The sequence below is a fragment of the Crinia signifera genome, chromosome 4, assembly GCF_055691185.1.
Source record: "Crinia signifera chromosome 4, ASM5569118v1, whole genome shotgun sequence".
NCBI lineage: Eukaryota > Metazoa > Chordata > Amphibia > Anura > Myobatrachidae > Crinia > Crinia signifera.
Window position 1 is genome coordinate 157,310,944 of NC_139220.1, and position 19,209 is coordinate 157,330,152.

General features: G+C 45.2%; 1 protein-coding gene across 1 annotated transcript in view; it reads right to left on the reverse strand.

Annotated features, from left to right (window-relative positions):
* LOC146072446 (V-type proton ATPase subunit S1-like) overlaps positions 1 to 19,209 on the reverse strand; it is a 75,248-nt gene that overhangs the window by 28,695 nt on the left and 27,344 nt on the right. The window contains exons 5-6 of the mRNA XM_083179683.1: positions 15,401 to 15,441; positions 10,008 to 10,093 (exon numbers count right to left, since the gene is read on the reverse strand). Of these exons, the coding sequence (XP_083035809.1) occupies positions 10,008 to 10,093; positions 15,401 to 15,441 (127 nt within the window). The remainder of the gene's footprint in view (positions 1 to 10,007; positions 10,094 to 15,400; positions 15,442 to 19,209) is intronic.

Below are 19,209 nucleotides of genomic sequence, written 5' to 3' on the forward strand. Positions count from 1 at the left end.
TTCTGGCTAACAGAAGCCTGTTTCTGGGTCCTATTCATTGAAGAAGCTAAGGACTCCACAGACTTAGCCAGGGTTGAGGCCCACGCTGGTTCAGCCCTGCGTGACTCTGCCAATTCCGCCGATAATTTGGACATATTCCCTGCTAGCAGGTAAGCCCAGTTAGGAGCAGTTGGCTCGTCTATCAAAGACCCCGTAGGGGAGGCAGAACAGACCTGACAAAGCGTTGGTTTGCCATCTGCAGAGTATTGAGCAAATTTGATGTTACAAGAAGTGCAAATGAATGCCTTCTTGGAAGCCTTGGTGCCTGACCTGCCCGTCATGCTCCCCGCGCAAGTCCGGTCAACACAACCTCTTGCGTCCTCCACACACACACACACACACACACACACACACACACCGCTAAAGACACCAGGGGCTGTGGGACCTGGAGGGAAACAAGCTTCGACACCCCAGAATTCACCCCTAAATATCTACCCACAAGGGGTTACAGGAGTCGCTGGCTGCAGTAGTCCTATGGAATAGGAAAAGAGCAGCCTTTTACACATAGCAACAATTGTGTGTGTGTGTGTGTAGCGCATAGCAAAGGGCCGCGCCGTGCCCGCCTCAGGCTTAAAGCCTAAACATTACATCACCCCATCCCCAGCAGCATCTGTAACAGCGCCGCAGCGCGCACCTCTCACTCGCGCCCAGCGCTCCGCTGACCGCCCGCTCCACTCCCGCACACCCCTGCCCCTACAAACACTAGGACAGGGGAACCAGAGCAGGAGAGCCGGCAGAGAACAGCGCTGCAGCGGCGGCGCGAATTCCAAGATGGCGGCGCCGCGATGCTGCAAGTGAAAACGGCAGCAGTTAGGAGGGGGACAAAAAAGCATAGTACTTACCCTGAGGCTGCTACCGCTTGAGTGGCTGGCAGACCCTTTGTAGCATAGGGCTGGCAGGAGCACAAACGTCTGGGCAGGCACCTTTAGAGAGGCCCTGACCGACAACCTGGTTCAGAACCAGGGGCGCAGGAGACCCGGACCCAAGCTTTTAAAATAAGCAGGGAAGGGCTCTGTATTCACAGTTTAGATAGTAGAAAAACAAACAACCTGCAGGAGCAGGTAGAATGGTGACCAGCTCCCTGAGCACAATTTTCTAACTGGGGGCTGATGTGGCTTAGAGGGGAGGAGTAGCCTTCCCTAATCAAATTAGTAGTGCCTAGCTCCCAGCTGTCCCAGCTCTAAACCCCAATGTGAGTTCCAGTGTCACCTGCTGCATGATAGAGAAAGAGCATTGTAGTGGCATTAACATGTTGCATAATCAACTGTAGCATAAGATCCACAACTGCTTTCAACTCAAAATCAGGCCTAGAAGAAGGGATCATGCAGCCTCTCGGCAGACCGCACCCCCTTTAACAGTCTCCGCCCCCAATAGGGCTGCATCCAAATCCGCAGGCTTATTTTCTATCCAAGTCCGCCCCTGTTCAAAAACACTCACTTCAATGTACACAAAAAGCTATAAACACGAATGTAAAATATAATAATGGCATTACTAATGCCCCTGCTCTCTTAGGGGTATATTTATTAAAGTGTGGGTTTTTAGAGGTGAGCAACCAATCAAATTCTAGCTATTTTAGATACTTTGAGCAGGACGCTCTAAACCAGAAATGCAGTAAAAACCCCGTTATGGGAGTTTTTACCGCATTTCTGTATGCTCTATTGCCCCTCCGCAGTGTTAGTGCTGTGTAGGGAATCGCCAGCTTTTGCATAAGCCTATGGGCTTCTTACAGCAGTGTTGTGTGAGGGATCCATCACAGATCCCTCCCAGCATGCCGCACGGCCAGTGCCGTGCTCTGCACATGCACAGATGAACTCTCGGGTCTCAGATCCGGAAGGCCAGTGCTGGAGCCGCATTGCAAGGGACAGCTCTTATCGGAAGAGCTGTCCCTTGTGTTAATAATCGCATATGTTAGAGCATATGCGATTATTAAGAATGCGGTACCCGGCGAAGGGGGCGATATATCTTAGAGCATCCTGTCCACAGGGCGGGATGTAGCACTGGGTACCGCATTCTTAATAATCACATATCGCATATGCTCTAACATATGCGATTATTATATTATTATCCCTTGTGATGCGGCTCCGGTGCTGGACTTCCGGGTCTGAGACTGGAAATTCTAGGGTATTTTACAGTTCTTTGGATTGGGTTGCCTCCCAACAAGCTACCATTATAGTCAGCCAAAGATGACAGATTATATAACATACTGTAGTTACAAAGCTAATGATTGCATTGTACCAGTGATTCCCAAAGTCTGGGTCATGACCATCTGAGCATGGGGTCGCAATTCCGTGTTGCTGACTGTCAGGCTGATGACATCTCTAATCTCTAAATCAGTTATTAAAGGAGTCTTTAAAACATTGTCTGTTACTTCACATCCTTTGAATAATTTTGTGACTCTGCAATGCTGCTGTGCATGTGCCCTCTGCTGTCCACACATATGTGGCAACCATTTTGTAGTAACTTGCTTTGGGTCCTGTAATAATTTTTATTGTTGGAGAACCATTGAACAATAAAACATCACACTTCATATGTTTCCATAATGTTGCATAAAATATGTGAATAGAGTCAATGGCGTAACTACTGAGGGCAGGATATATTAAAATACATCGCCGCCCTTTGTCGGGCGCCCGCCCCGATGCCAGCGCATATGTACTAACATATGCGTCTGGCATTGCGGTGCGGTAACGGAGACCCCCCGCGGTACCTGTACTGTGGTGTGCATGGGGTCTCCGTCTCCTCCCTGCTGCCTCCTGCTGCCTTCCTCCTCCCCCTGCAGCCGGAAGGACGTCCGGATGTGTTGCTAGGGGGAGGACTTACCTTACCTTCCGGGGTCCAGGAGGACCTGTAAAAAGGTAAGCCCAAGGGAGGGGAGAGGGGGGGTCAGCGAGGCGGCAGAGTTGCGGTGGGCGGCGAAAAGAAGCCCATAGGCTTCTATAGGGTATCACCACCCAAAGGGTGCCGAAAAAAGTGTGGCCTATGTAATAGTACATAGGAAAATGCGGTAAAAAGAGGATTTTACCGCATTTTCCCCTTAGTACATCCCGCCCTGAGGGTGCAGCTGCTATGGGGCCCGCACTTTCTCAAGGGCCTGCTGATCCCCCTGCACCCTGTCACACCAGTAGCGGCAGCATGAAATGCAGGAGTGTACCGTGGAGGGGGTCTGTAAAGGAGAGGGAGGCAAGCTCGCTCTCGTCCTGCAGCGTGGAGAATGGTCAGTGCTGGCTGCGGTAAGGTAAACAGTGCACTAGAGGGGGGTGGAGAAGGGGGAGGGGGGTTGCAGGAAGCTGTCAGGGCAGCAGCAACAGCAATGACGGGACTCCAGCACTCAGTGTTAGAGGACCCGTCCACTAACCGCAGGACATGCAGTCAGTGGACGCCTCTTACGCTGATCGCTGGAGTCCCATCCATGCTGATGCTGCTGCATTGATATTAAATCAACTGTTTTATCCACAAATCCTTACCATTTTCATCCCTGTGGCAAATGGTTATTTTCATTGCTTCAGTATCAGCCCAGGCAGGGGGCACATAAGAGCTTAAAGAAGTGCAGTATTGCACAATTATGAATTATATGTCTGTCTGTCTCCCCATCGCTGTCCCTCCTCTCTCTCCCCATTGCTGTCCCTCCTCTCTCCATATCACTGTCCCTCCTCTCTCCATGTCACTGTCCCTCCTCTCTCCACATCACTGTCCCTCCTCTCTCTAACCCCGTCACTGCCCATCCTCTTTCTCTCTCTCCCCCCGCTGCTGTCCTTACCTCTGTCTCTCTCTTTCTCCCCTTCGCTTTCCCTCCTCTCTCTCCCCATCGTTGTCACCTTCTCTCCCCAATAACAGTCCCTCTCTCTTCCTATCGCTGTCCCTCCTCTCTCTCTCTCCCCATCGATGTCACCTTCTCTTCCTGTTACTGTCACACTCTCTCCTGTTGCTGTCCCTCTCTCTCTGCACTGCTGTCCCTTCTCTCTCTCTCTAACCCTCATCGCTGTCCCTCCTTCTCTCTCCCCATCCCTGTCACCTTCTCACCCAGTCGCTGTCTCTCCTCCCTCTCTCTCCCTAAGTAGGTGGGCCTTTTAGTATTTTGCTATGGGGCCCATGAAGTTCTAGTTATGCCCCTGAATAGAGTCTATGGAATAGAATGGGCCAATCATTTACTGTATATGGATTGAACATGGCATAGAATATAGTATAATATTACAACTAGGCAAACGTTTTGCAGCACAATCAGTAGCATACGTTTATAAATATTACTCCCATAGAGATTGCTGCATCCATCAATAAAGATACACCTAGGTTAGCCTTATATAAGAAAATAATAATTAACTTAATTTATAAATCACCAACTCGTTGACCTTCACTGAACAAGATGTGAGCATGTATATTTGATTATTACTGTATATAAAGAATGACTGTAGGTACTTGCCATAAAGGGGAGATGTTAACATGGTTGATTAGCTGAACAATATATTGCAATATTTTGGTAATATAATTATGTTTGTGGGAAATAAGATATTACGGTAAATCGACTGTAGGTGAAATATACATTTCCTGAAACATAATATGTTGTTCTGAACAATTTACATGGGGATGTGATTTCATTCTAAACACCTCACTTGCAATGAAAGGCAGACATATAAAACAGGGTGTGATGAAATAATCCAGGATTTGGCCAATCAGTAACAGATCCTAAGGCAGCGGCAGCAGTTGGCACTCATAACGGCAAAATTGGGTGGAGAAATCTTAGAACTGTTTATTCACCTTCCTTAGTCTGACACATACACATCCTCTCTGTCCTCTTGTCACAAATGTCTCACACTATGCTATTCTTATTAATTATATTCCCACCAGCCAAGAGTAGTTACCAACCTGATATCTCTATCACTGTTGAGAACACAATTAATCCTACTCTACAAGCTCGATGCCTAGGAGTCATCCTCAACTCTGAACTGTCCTTCATTCCTTACATTCAATCTGTCTCTAAATCATGTTACATGCATCTAAAAAACATATCCAAAATTCATTCGTACCTTACACAAGACACTACTAAATCTCTTATCCATGCACTCATTATATCATGCATTGATTATTGCAATAGCCTCCTTACCGGTCTTCCTAAGAAAAGACTCTCACCACTATAATCCATTTTGAATGCAGCTGCGAAGCTGATCTTCCTGGCTACACGTTCATCTTCTGCTGATCCCCTCTGTCGGTCCCTCCATTGGTTGCCTGTATGTTACCGCATTCAATATAAAATACTTCTACTTACATACATTACTCTGACTACACTGACTTATATCTCTACACTTACCTCAAAACATATCCCACCCGACCTCTCCGCTCTGCACAAGATCTGCGTCTCTCATCCACACTCATTACTTGCTCCCACTTGCACTTGCAGGATTTTTGTTGGGCAGCGCCCACCTTATGGAATTCCCTTCCACACACACTAAGACTCTCCTCTAGCCTCCAAAATTTCAAGCATTCCCTGAAAACTCACCTCTTCAGGCAAGCTTATCATATTCAGGACCCCCACACAACCTCCAGTAGCATTCATATCTAATTGCATCCCATCAGGACTGTCTTGTAATCTGATAGGACTGCCATGCTATGGAATTCTATCCTTATGTATCCCTCCTATTATCCCTATAGATTGTTAGCTTGCGAGCAGGGCCCTTCTTCCTCCATGGGGGTTTGTATCCACCCAGTTTGTTTAATCACTGTTGTTTCCAATTGTAAAGTGCAACGGAATATGCTGCGCTATATAAGAAACGGTACATAAATAAATACCGTGGATCCTGATTACTAGCTACCAGACACCATATTTTATCAGTAGCTACATTGTTTTATCTTGCTAATGAAAAGGGCTATATAATAATCACATATTGTTATTTAATTAAACATATGTTTATTAATGTGAGGTCATAGGCGAATCTAGGGGGTGGTCCGGGGGTGCACAGGACCACCCATTAGCGTGTCTCTAGCCCCCTGGGAACCAGAAATACTGCCAGGCAAAACCTGGAACGTTTTCCCTATAGGATAACATGGGAACCGCTAATTCCGACCCACACCCAGTTCAACGGATGCCAGTTTCCCCTTTGGCATCACTGAAGCTCGAGGTTGATCTCAGTCGAACCCAAATCGCGGGGCCTTCAATCTGATACCAGGCTGGATCCATATGGGTTAATTGGTTCCAGGGATATTGAGGTTAAACCGTTTTTTTTTTAAATTTCTTAAATGTTTATGTTCTTTGAGGGCAGATTTCTCTGGAACCAAACAGCCCAGTTTCACGGGACTAAAATCATTCAAAGCCAACTCAAAAATTCTTCAATATGATACTGGTCTCATGTAAATGGGTCAGTTGGTTCTGAAGATATAGCTGGTTGGTTAAAGGGGGGTAGGGAGAGGGGAGTGGTTGTCTCTCCCCCTCACACCAGAAAATGCAGGCACTAGGCTAGTGTATAAGGGGTCAGCCTGGGAATGTCCCTGCATGATCCCGGGACCATATTCCCGGGTAAATCCCTGCATTTTCTGTTGTGAAAGGAGTATTATTTCAAACAGCCGTGACCTGCAGTGCTCTGAATACAGCCGGGCTGCCCCCTGCTCTCTGCCCAGCTGTCAATGACTGTCACCCCTGCAGCTTCCGCTCCAATTCTTCTCCCCGCTTTCACCTCAGCCCGCCCCCCCTTTAATCATGTGGTGCCGGCGCCCGGCGTGCTCCCCCGACGTCACGCACAACAACAGCGTGCACAATATTTCAAATGTCCACTCGGCTACAGGGGACACCAGGAGGGGAGTGGGAGTGTGCTCTGCGCTGCACTCTGCTCCTCTCCCCATAGATGCAGCTGCACCACTCTCCATCTCTCCCTGCAGCAGCAACGAAGGCTCATATAAAAATTTACAGTAAGTGGCACTTTTGGGGGCATTGCTTAAGGGATGCCACAAGTGGCGGTATGTGGGGGCAATGGGTACTATGGTGCGCGGCATCATGTGTAATGGGTACTATGGTGTGCGGCATCATGTGTAATGGGTACTATGGTGTGCGGCATCATGTGTAATGGGTACTATGGTGTGCGGCATCATGTGTAATGGGTACTATGGTGCCATCAAGCAAGAACCCCCTAGCAATGAGCACGTAGGTAAGCAGCACTTATGTGGCAAATATGTAATGGGCATTACGGTTTGTTATATAGTATGTAATGGGCATCATGATGTGTGGCACAATGTGTAATGGGCATTATGGTGTGTGGCCTTATGTGTAATTGGCATTACGGCGTGTGGCTTTATGTGTAATGGATATTACGGAGTTTGCTAAAATGTGTAATGGGCTTTACTGTGTATGGTCTAAAGCAGTGGTAGCCAATCCTAGCCCTCGAGAGCTACCAACAGTTCACATTTTCCAGACAACCTAGCTGCTGCACAGCTGCACTCATTAATCACTGACACATTTTAAAAGATACACAGATGGAGCTAATTAGCTCACTTGTGATTCTATGAGGAGACCTGCAAAACATGCACTGTTGGTAGCTCTCGAGGACTAGGGTTGGCTACCCCAGGTCTAACGTGTAATACCACACCCCATTTTGTGATGCCACACCTCCTTCTCATGAGGCCACGACCATTTTTGCCGCGCAGCTACGCCGCGCAAAGGTCCCCTTACTATTGTGTCTACATCTGGGACCACCCATTACCATAATTCTAGATTCGCCTATGTGTGAGGTCAGTTTATTGTTATGAGTACAAAAATGTGTACCTGAAGCAAATTCAGCTTTACCAAACATACAGTATATTGTATAACAACATAAATATAACACACATATCACAATGTCATGTTCTTTTAGGAATTCTTAGAAATAGAAACATCCAGTCTTTGGAAGAGTAGGAGACCCTCCAGCATCCTGACCAATAATGTTGTTCCATAAAATGTTGATCCATGAGGAGGAGCAGGATCAACATGATGTAAGTCTAGAACAATGTTTATCCTTTTGGCCCTATCATCTCTTTATATTATGCAGAGAGGGGGCAGCAAATGATGATAACATGCGCCTGGTCCCACTCTGCCGTAGCGCCAGCTAATTACAAAAACTGTAATAAAGGGAGGAGCAGAGGTACTGTATAATGTGACACTGGAACAGAGGAAAGATGCATGCAATAGCACCAAGGAGTCTCAACTACATGTTAGATATTCATTAAGCCTTCAGGGGGCCTGGGTCACATTAGGCAGGGGGGCCCTCTCCCTCTTTTCATTTCTGGTCGCAAACTGCACATGAGAATATTACACAGAGTAATGGCAGTATAAACGCAAAGACTTTAGAGTCGCTAAAATAGCAGATAACAGCAAGTGACAATATTAGCAGCAAAGCCTTCCATGTAGATCAGACATATGTATAATGTCACTGACTATTTAAAATAAATTAAGAATCAAGTAGAAATGCAAGGACATGTTATAAAACAAAGGTAGGAACATTGAGATAAGAGAGTACATGTAAACTTCAGATTTGTCTTAATACCATCAGGATCCCGGGATTCTATCAGTTGGAAGCTGTGGTCTCTAATTTGAACTGTGACTTAGGAGGTTATTCTGGTTGATGCGGGAGGACCGCGTTCGTACGGTCCGGAGGTTTTTTTTCAACTGCACATGCGTACCATTTGCTATGCACATGTGCGGCGTCAGCACACCGCTGATGAACGGACTGTCCCGAGCAAAAAATTCTATCCGCAATCGCACAATGACAGTGGGCGTGATGTGGGCGTTTTTAGGGGAGAGGCCAGAAAACTGGGCAAAACTGGGCGTATACCTGGGCGTACACGGGGGTGTACACTCAAAGTGCACGGAGGGACAACCGCCTCGCTCGGTGAGAGCGCACCGTGCATATTTGACTATAAACAGTCGGACGCCAAAAAGTGCTCAATACCACTCTTATGGTGTGTACACACGGTCAGATGTGCCTTAAGATCCTATCCACGATCCAATCAGATAGGATCGTGGATAGGATCTTAAGGCACATCCGATTTGCATCCAATCTTGACTATATAGTGCAGATCTGAACTATATAGTCTATATACACTATATACATGTTTTAATATGTACATGTATTTTTTTTGTATACATCTACACCCTTAATGCAAGTGGGTTTCCCATATTTTGAAAACAGGATCCACAATGACAGGTGGACAAGCAGGGTGTAGGGATGATGGGCTCACCGGCTGTAAGGAGCCACGGGGGGAGTCTTGGGATGACGAGCGGACGGGCGGGAGTGATGCAGCGGCGGCCGCTGTGTTGCTGGGAGCGGGGGGAGAGGAGAGACAGGCAGCTACTCACCTCCATCCAGCGGGGTCCTGGCTCCCAACAACCGCCCTCCAGTGGCCGGCGCCCTAGGCAAATGCCTAGAGCTGCTTAGTGGTGGCGCCGGCCCTGGCTGTATGGGAGCACTGACCCTATACACAAAGTCACTTCATATTGAAGGAATTACACATACACATCTCTAATTATGCTTCCATCTGAGACATCCTATAATTATATACAGGAGCTTACTAAAATAAATGCTACGGTAATGAATGAGTATACCTCAGTTAGATCCCAATCGGTTAGGTAGGTATTGTAAACAAATGTATTACAAGTATGGTACTGATAGTAGTAGTAGTAGTAGTACGTTTATTTATAAGGCGCCGCAAAGTGTCCGCAGCGCCGTACATAGCAAACAAAAAAAAAAAATTATATCATTATACTGATAATGAATATGTATTGATCTGTCACAGATCTCAGTGTAATTTGGAACATGAATAATATATGATTCCATCCTCTCAGAAATCCCAGAGCATCAGTATATTGGCAGCATATATTAGCAAGGATGATGCTCTGATACGCATCAATCTACAAGTATATATTATTCTTATCATCTGCTATTTACATATTTCCATCTCAGTTGGAATGAAAATCTATCACTAAACATTTTAAAAAAAAGTTGTTTATGACTTACCTTTGAAGGTTTTATTCCTGTGTACATTGCAGTAAAATTAATGCCTCTTTCCTTCATTTCTTGTGTAATTCTTCCAATATGTTTATCTATTAATGGGAATACTATTACCATTAATTTGCTTGTATAGATTCAACTAACTAAAGTAAAAAACAAAAAACAATACATACATTTATTTGCACAGTAAAGAAATAACATTATGGATTTCACTAGTAACTAGAGATGTGCGGGCTCGGATTCCCCAGATCCGAGCCCGCACGGACGTCATCAATCCGGGCCCGGATACGAGCAGCGCTCTGCGCTTCCCGCCTGACTCGAATCCGGGCGCACGGGCAAAACGTCATCGCCCGGCGTCGGATTCTCGCGAGATCACGGAACCCTTAGATTCCGCAACCTCGCGCCGCCATCTTCACTCCAATCTCGGAGAAGGTTAGGGAAGGGTGTGCTGCTGCTGTGTGTGGTCTCTGCTGGGGCCCGTGCTGCTGTGTACTGTGTCTCTGCTCAGTGATCAAGACATCACCATTGCAAGGATGACTGGTGCTGTGTTCTGTCTCTCCTTTGTGCTGGGGCCTGCCTCTGCTGAGTCTGCTCCTGTATAGTCAGTCACAGTGTGATAGTCCACTGGTGCTGCTAGTGCCACTGCCTGCCCTGTACTGCCTAGTGTCTGCTGCAGTCTGCTCTCTACTGTTGCCACTCGCTAGTGCCTACCAGTACCTATTGCAGTATATAATTCCAGTGTGCTGTTGCCCCTGGCTACCAGAACCTATCACAGTATATAATTCCAGTTTGCTGTTGCCACTGGCAGTGGCTACCAGTATTTTATTTATTGCAGTATATAATTCTAGTCTGCTGTTGCCACTGGCTACCAGTATTTATCGCAGTATATAATTCCAGTCTGCTGTTGCCGCTGGCTACCAGTATTATTTATCACAGTATATAAATCCAGTCTGCTGTTTCCACTGGCTACCAGTATTTATCGCAGTATATAATTCCAGTCTACTGTTGCCGCTGGCTACCAGTATTATTTATCACAGTATATAAAAATCCAGTCTGCTGTTTCCACTGGCTACCAGTATTTATCGCAGTATATAATTCCAGTCTGTTGCCACTGGCTACCAGTATTTATTGCAGTATATAATTCCAATCTGCTGTTTCCACTGGCTACCAGTACTATTAGTCCAGGGGTGCCCACATGTGTGCTGTATCCATCCAGGGGTGCCCACATGTGTGCTGTATTTGTCCAGGGGTGCCCCCATGTGTCCTGTATCAGTCCTGGGGTGCCCGCATGTGTGCCGTATAGTTCCAGGGGTGCCCCATGTGTCCCATATCAGACCAGGGGAGCTGCCCTTTTTTTTAATGAAAATAAAATGAAGGTGTTTTTTACTGCAAGGGCTGTTAAATGCGCTGTAGTCCAGGGGTGAGCCAAGAGTGCTGTATAATTTATGGGGTGTTGCCAAGTAAGGTGTGCTGCTCTTTTTTATAATTAAAAGAATACACATTTTTATTTTTACTGCAGGAATTTGTCTGCCGTATAATTCCATGCCTGCCATGCCATGTGTGCCGTAACAGTCCAGGGGTGCCGCCATCTGTGCCGTATAATTCCATGTGTGCTGTATCAGGTCAGGGGTGCCACCATCTGTGCCGTATAATTCCTGGGGTAAGCCAAGTCTGCCGTATAATTCATGGGGTGCTGCTAAGTGTGCTGTATTAGTCCAGGGGTGATGCTAAGCGTGCCATATCAGTCCAGGGGTGATGCTAGGTGTGCCGTATCAGACTAGGGGGGATGCTAAGTGTGCCATATCAGTCCAGGGGTGATGCTAAATGTGCCGTATCAGTCCAGGGGTGATGCTACCTGTGCCATATCAGTCCAGGGGTGATGTTAGGTGTGCAGTATCAGCCTAGAGCAGGGCTGGGCAATTGCGGCCCTCCAGATGTTAGTGAACTACACATCCTAGGATGCTTTGCATTAGTTTTGCTATGTGGCCATGCTGAAACTGATGCAAGGCATGCTGGGATGTGTAGTTCATCAACATCTGGAGGGCCGCAATTGCCCAGCCCTGGCCTAGAGGGTATGCTAAGTGTGCCATATCAGTCTAGTGTTTGTGCCGCACACTTGTGTGGCTTATCATAGTTATCCAGCTACCTCGGTGCAACCTTTTGCCCTAAAAACGATATTGTAAGGTGTGAGCTGTTCAAAATAGACTGTAAATGAGTGGAAATGAATGTTATTGAGGTTAATATAGCGTAGGAGCAAAAAAAAAAAAAAAATTCTGTGATTTTAGCAGTTTTTATGCTTTTTAACAAAAAAATCAGAACCCAAAACCCAAGAAATCCAAACACAAAACACTTAGGAGGTGTTTTGGCAAAACCCATTAGAACCCAAAACCTCGAGGTAATCAGAACCCAAAACCCAAAACCCAAAAAGTGGCCGGTGCACATCTCTACTAGTAACCATGTACAATGATCTGATTTCCACTGATGCTACAAAGGCAACCTTTGCTTGTGCGACAGTGAAAATGTGTCTCAAAGTGGATAGCGCTGAGCATTGTACTATGGTGTCCCTTTAACAGAGCATGTAGGAAACCCCTTTAAATCAAAAATCATTTACTATTTATAACACTAAAGGGGCATACACACGTAGAGATCTGTGCTAAGCAAATTTTGCTGGTGTCAAGATCTCCCATGGAGATCACTAAAGGGACATACACACGCAGAGACTTGTGCTAAGCAATTTTGCTTAAGCAAAAAAAGGGCAGGTAGTGGTTCATAATGAGAGATCTCGATCACTATCTCTCATTCTGTACAGACAAAGAGATTTACAGTAATTTGCTAAGCAATCTGACTAGATTTTGACTCCATGCACTGACATGGAGAGATCTGTGCTTACTTTCTAAGCAATCTAGTCAGATTGCATAGAAAATAGCACAAATTTGCTCCGTGTGTATGCCCCTTAAGCCAGATTTGTACAGTCTTATGGCATGATTAAAGGGGCATACACACGTAGAGATCTGTGCTAATCAATTTTGCTAAGCAATTTTTCTGGTGTCAAGATCTCCCATGGAGAGCACATACACACGCAGAGATTTGTGCTATACAATTTTGCTAAGCAATTTTTTTAAGCAATTTTGCTTAAGCAAAAAAAGGCCGGGTAGTGGTTCAGAATGAGAGATTGCGATCAGTATCTCTCATTCTGTACACACAGACAGATTTGCAGTCATTTGCTAAGCAATTTGACTAGATTGGGACTGCATGCACTGACTTAGTTAGCAAGAGATATTTAATCTCTCGGAGCATACACACAGAGAGATCTGTGCTTACTTTCTAAGCAATCTAGTCAGATTGCTTAGAAAATAGCACAAATTTGCTCCGTGTGTACACCCCTTAAGAGCGGTAACAGTTCCCATGCAGATTCCCGATTATCAGGAATCCACATCTCCGTAAGGTCCTTTCTGCACATGTGCAGAATGGTCATTGAGCTGTTGTTAGGAGTCCTGGCATCAGACCCTTCAATCATGGTTGTTTCTTTGTGTTGGGATGGGTTCTAACTATGGCCGGAAGTGTCTCCTCTCCAGGCTTCCCTACACTAAAGAAGTAGGTATGGTACTAAGACATCCTCACACTGGCAGTCAGTGTCATTAGCTCCAATGAAAATGTTTGATGATTTTTTTTATTGTTCATGCCCAATTTAAATGCCTCAGATATATACATTATTGGTAATTATTTGAACAGAGAAATAGATGAACTTCAGGCAATAAATACCTTGGTGCTTGTGTACCTAGGCGCTGTGCTACTTCCGGTTTCTACGCTCGGCAAACTATCTAAAATAAAGTCACATAACTCCATGCCAACGTGGAGAGTTCATACCCCCACGTTGGCATGGAGTTGATTTTAGATAGCGTAGCGAGCCACTGAGCCCGCAGCATGGGCGAGTGAAGCGGGCTCAGATGCACGGCGCCATGCTGGTACCAATACTTTTTTCAAACATGTTTTGTAATAAAACTTTGCATACATACAATAAGTTTAATTTTAATGTGGTCTGATTTTATTGTATATCTTCTCTGTTGCTGCTTTCCTTTAGTTGTATTTATGTTTACTGACTAAAAATATTACATATGTGTTGTGGATATAGTAATTATTATTGCCCGTGAGCCTATCTATCTATCTATCTATCTATCTATCCCCTGCCCCCTCTCCATTCTCTGGTTCTCTCTCTCTCTCTCTCTCTCTCTCTCTCCCCTTATCCCTCTGTCACATTTTGGGGGCGATTCTGTAACACAGAAATGCGGTAAAAACCCAGTTACGGATCCCTCCCAGCATGCCCTGCGGCCGGTGCCGGGGTCTGCGCATGCGCAGATGGACTCCCGGGTCACAGACCCGGAAGTCCAGTGCCGGCACCGCATCGCAAGGGACAGCTCTTATCGCAAGAGCTGTCCCTTGCATTAATAACGGCATATGTTACAGCATATGCCGTTATTAAAATTGCGGTAGCCGGCGAAGGGGGCCGCGGATGTTACAATATCCCGCCCATTTTCTCCTCTCTCTCTCTCTCTCTCCCCCCCTCTCTCTCTCTTTCTCTCATTCTGCCCTTTCTACCCGCTCTTTCTCTCTTTTTCTTTATATCACATTGTGTATACTTTAAATAACTGGATAACAGTGCGCAAGGTAACATTTCTGTAACAACTGAATAACACCTTTAGCTCTACAGCTATATGAAGCACTGCAGGGACTGTCAGTACTATAAAAAGAAACACACTGTGATTATTGTTGGAGTTTATTTATGTAAAACAGCTAATAATTATGTACTGGTGTTAAAAATAAAGCAATAAAGTGAATACTATACATATGTTGTTGACCTCTGGCAAGTTACATTGCGTTACTACTCAGTAGAACTAATTAACTAAATATCAGCTCTATTTCTGTTTCGTGTTTATAACACTGTAAAAAAATGTTACCGTCTTGTATGTGTCATCATTAAAGCATTCTGATGCCTTAGAGACAGTGATACATTATTTACATTCCTCAGAAATAAAATGACATCTGTAGGTATAGATACCAAGATTGTCACTGACCTTTGCTTTTCAGCAAAGAATAACCTTTATTTAAAGCTCTACTTATTGTACATTATGTCATTTGTACCCAGCTAATAAAATTATAGTTAAAGTGTCAGTACATGCTCTTTACATCCCTGCATTCATTATTAGATTGCTAACATTTATATCATCCTCTCTTCTGCCATTCTGTATAAAACAAATGTACAGTACTGCAAAATACTGTTTCATAGAATATCCATTGAAGAAGAAAGGAATAGAGTTTGAAAAATAAAGGCTTCACTTTCTTGGCTTGCAGACAATTATATCTTTTTTATTAATGCTTATCTATATATCAGATTTACTCACCATTTTCTGAGAAGATCTTTGCAGCTGATATTTTGTCTGATCTGCATAGAAGTTAAATTTGTATTTTAACATTATTATTCTAAATTGTATGTGTCAAAACCTTAATACACATAGGGGCAGATGTATTAAGCTTTAACAAGAGATAAATGCAAGGGTGATAAAGAGAGATAAACATCCAGCCAATCAGCTCCTTACTGACTTTTTTCAAACACAGTCTGTAACATGGCAGTTAGCAGGTGATTGGCTGGACGTTTATCTCTCTTTATCACCCTTGCATTTATCTCTTAATACATCTGCCCCATTATTACAATAAAATAATCATTTTTCAAAATATAAACTGTAGATAAATATAATGTACAGTATACCAGTGCTGGCCAAACCTGTCCACAATTCACATTTTCCAGACCACCTAGCTGGTGCATAGGTGTAGCCATTACTGTCACATTTTCAAGTGTACTGCATTCATTCCTAACCAACACATTCTACAGATTCACAGGTGGTATGGAAAACATGAACTTTTGGTAGATCTAGAGGATCAGTTTGCCACCCCTGATTTATACTCTCCAAAACAAGTAAGAATTGTGTAGTTGCAATCCGAAATTGCCTGCCTGTGAACTGGTTGTTCAGAGGTACGAATTAAGTTGTGATGAAGTAGCGTGTTTTCTGCAAAGCTTGAACAAATCAGTGAGATATGGGGGAAATGGCATGGGAATCCCCCATATTTCAATGAAGCAGAATCAGGCTCTTGAGCTCAAACACAAGAGAAAAAAAGCAAAGGGGCCACCCATATTATGTAAAATACATTTTAAAATAATGGCACACAAACACCATAGATAGTACAACTTTAATGTCACAATCACGTTGTGCCTGTCGGGCCATTGCCCTGTAGAACCTCTAGATTGGGGGAGGGGGGGTAAATACATACTTACCTAGTCTTGTGCTGGCCATGCCTTTTCTTCAGTAGGCTTCCCGGGGTTAATAAAAATAGTGGCTTAATCCCTCTGGACACAAGCCATGCTGTACGTCCATGATGTACAAACAGTGCACTCCTACAAGAGCTGGAATGCACACTTGCAAAACTGCCAGACAGTCAGTGACCACTGTCAGCCAACAGCAGCCTGTCTATGACAGTTAGGAGATGATCTGTAAGTACTTTATCTTGCTCCAGTTTATCTGTCCTCAAAGTGTGATACATGTTTTCCTTAAGGAATTACTGGGGCTAATCAGGGCCGTCTTTTCGTATGGGCTTAATGGGCACTTGCCCAAGGGTCCCAGGTGTATAAGTTCCCTATGCTGATAGCTGAGGATCCCCTTTTTCCAGGAACACCAAAATTTAGAAAATCGACCTGGGGGAACTGGAGATATCCAACTTCAAAGTAGCAGTCCACATCCAACCTGTTAATTGCAATTCCCAGTCATATTTCTCAGGTTCTCTCTGACTTAAGAGTTTTTCTGAGAGTATATTCCAAAAGCTGGGACTCTCCCCTGTCGACACTAGCGGCTTGTCTCTATCATGCCCAGAACCAGAAATATCAGCCTTCAAGCAGCCGGTCCCTGCTCCAGCTCCAAACGTCTGGTGTACAGTTTTATATTTTTGTCAATGGATTGCTCTGGCTCAGTCCTGATCTCTGATCCCCAAGTTCCCAGCACCTCCTGAAAGTTGGGACTCTAGGTTTTTATACTATTGAAGGCTAAGAAATCTATTTCCAGATAATGGCGATATCTGCAGTCAAACAAGCTGCCCTTCCACCGGAAAATGACAAATATTAAGCCCACTCAGCTATCCAACCCTCCCCTGCGTATAAAACACCCCCTACCTCCCTGGAAGTCATTTACAAGGGACCCTTCATACAGCTCAGTGCCCCCTTACACACGTTAGTGTTCACCCTCCCACCACCTGTGCAGTAAAGGAGTAATTAGCAGAAGTTACTGCTCCAGGTCCTACATGTTAAGTGGAAGATAGAGCAACCCCTGCCACCCGTGGGACATCAAAGCTGCTGCTGATAGCACCCCCCACCCCTAGGAGGGGAGAATGGGTAAGGGCCCCAGTGCATTGCTTTGCCCAGGGGCCCACACTGCTGTTAAGACGGCCCTGGGGCTAATACTATACGAAGATGTACAGACCCACACAGCATTCATTACAACTCATCTGCTTTTCAGCATAGGCCCATGATCATTTTTACCCCTAGACCCATGTGGCCCTAAATCCAACCTGGTCTGTAAGACATCAGTCTGCTCTTTTGAGCATGTCAGAAGGATGGTGCATGCATAGTGACCTATCAGAAGAGAAGAGAGGGGGTCCTTAAGCTGGTAGGCCAACATTATAAGATCCAGTCTCTGGGCCCTACTGCAGCTGCACCCGTTTTGTGGCGGAAGATCTGTCACTGTCAAGTTCCTTTATACATATCATTGGAAAATTCCATGGCTTTTAATTAGAGATGTGCAGGCTCTGATTTACTCTTTCAAAGCAGGATCGTATTTGCTATCAACTGTCAACAACTGTCATGTGATTTGGGATAGCCAATAAGATCCTGCTTTGAAATCAGAGTAAATCAGAGTGAATCAGAGCCTGCACATCTCTACTTTCAATAAGATCTTATGCAGTACATGGCATTTTATGTCTATATAAAATATAACTACAGTATGAAAATAAGAGGAATGACTTAAGAAATAAAAAGATTTAGGGAATTAAATGTAGGTATTGTCTGTGGGGGCTTGGTGTAAGCGCCCAGCTATTATGATCCCAACAGCCAGAAGATCGGCAGCAGAATACTAACAGACAGAAGACAGAATCCCAGTGGATCCTGGAAATTATGTTAAGCTAACTCACCACTCCTAACCCTAACCTCCCCTTACAACAGAGTGACCCTAACCATCCTCTCACACAGCTTAACCCTAGCCACCCCACCCCCACAGCCTAACCCTAACCTCCCCTTACAACAGAGTGACCCTAACCATCCTCTCACACAGCCTAACCCAAGCCACCCCATCCCCACAGCCTAACCCTTATCCTCCCCTTAGCGTCTAACTCTAAACCCAGTACTTACCAGTGGGATCAGATTTTGTCTGTCAGGGTTATGCTAATGGTCTTGGGTATTTCTCCAAAGTCATGGAGTTCCTTGACTCCTGCCTGATGTTGGCTGTATGTAGTTCCCCTCCTTCTCACAGCCATTGGGTGAAAATGGGGGAGGTGGGGACACAGATGATGGGTGAGATGGGGCACTCAGACACAGCCACCTGGTGAGAAGGGGGGATTAACATAGCCATTGGGTGAGAAGGGAGGGGGGGGTAGACACAGCTGCCTGGTGTATAGGGGGACGGACCACAGACACAGTCACCAGGTGGAAAGTGGGCACGCACGTGCTGACCGTAGCAGCTGCTGGGTGTCAGGGGGACAGAAAAAAAAGCACAATCGAGCTCTAAGTAAATGTTATAATGGGGGACACTGTAATGCTGCACTACTGATCCAATCTGTGTCCAAAGACGGAGCGTCCTATCTTCCCCGCTAGCCACTACCCTGGCACGATGGAGATCCCTGGCCCATCCCCTCCCACTAAACAGTGCAGAGACACATCTCCATTTTTACAAACAGAGTCATAACTGCTTCCTATCCACGCCCAAAGGGGATCAGACTGTCAAACACTGACAGTATTGTGCTGTCCTTGCATTCTGACATTGATAACGTCTGCATCAAGTCGCACCTCCAACCCCATCTGAATACGGCCCAATGTGTACTGACAGCCCCACAATGTGAAATCATGCAAATTAGGCAACTACGATGTTTCAAAAAATAAACATGGCACTATTAT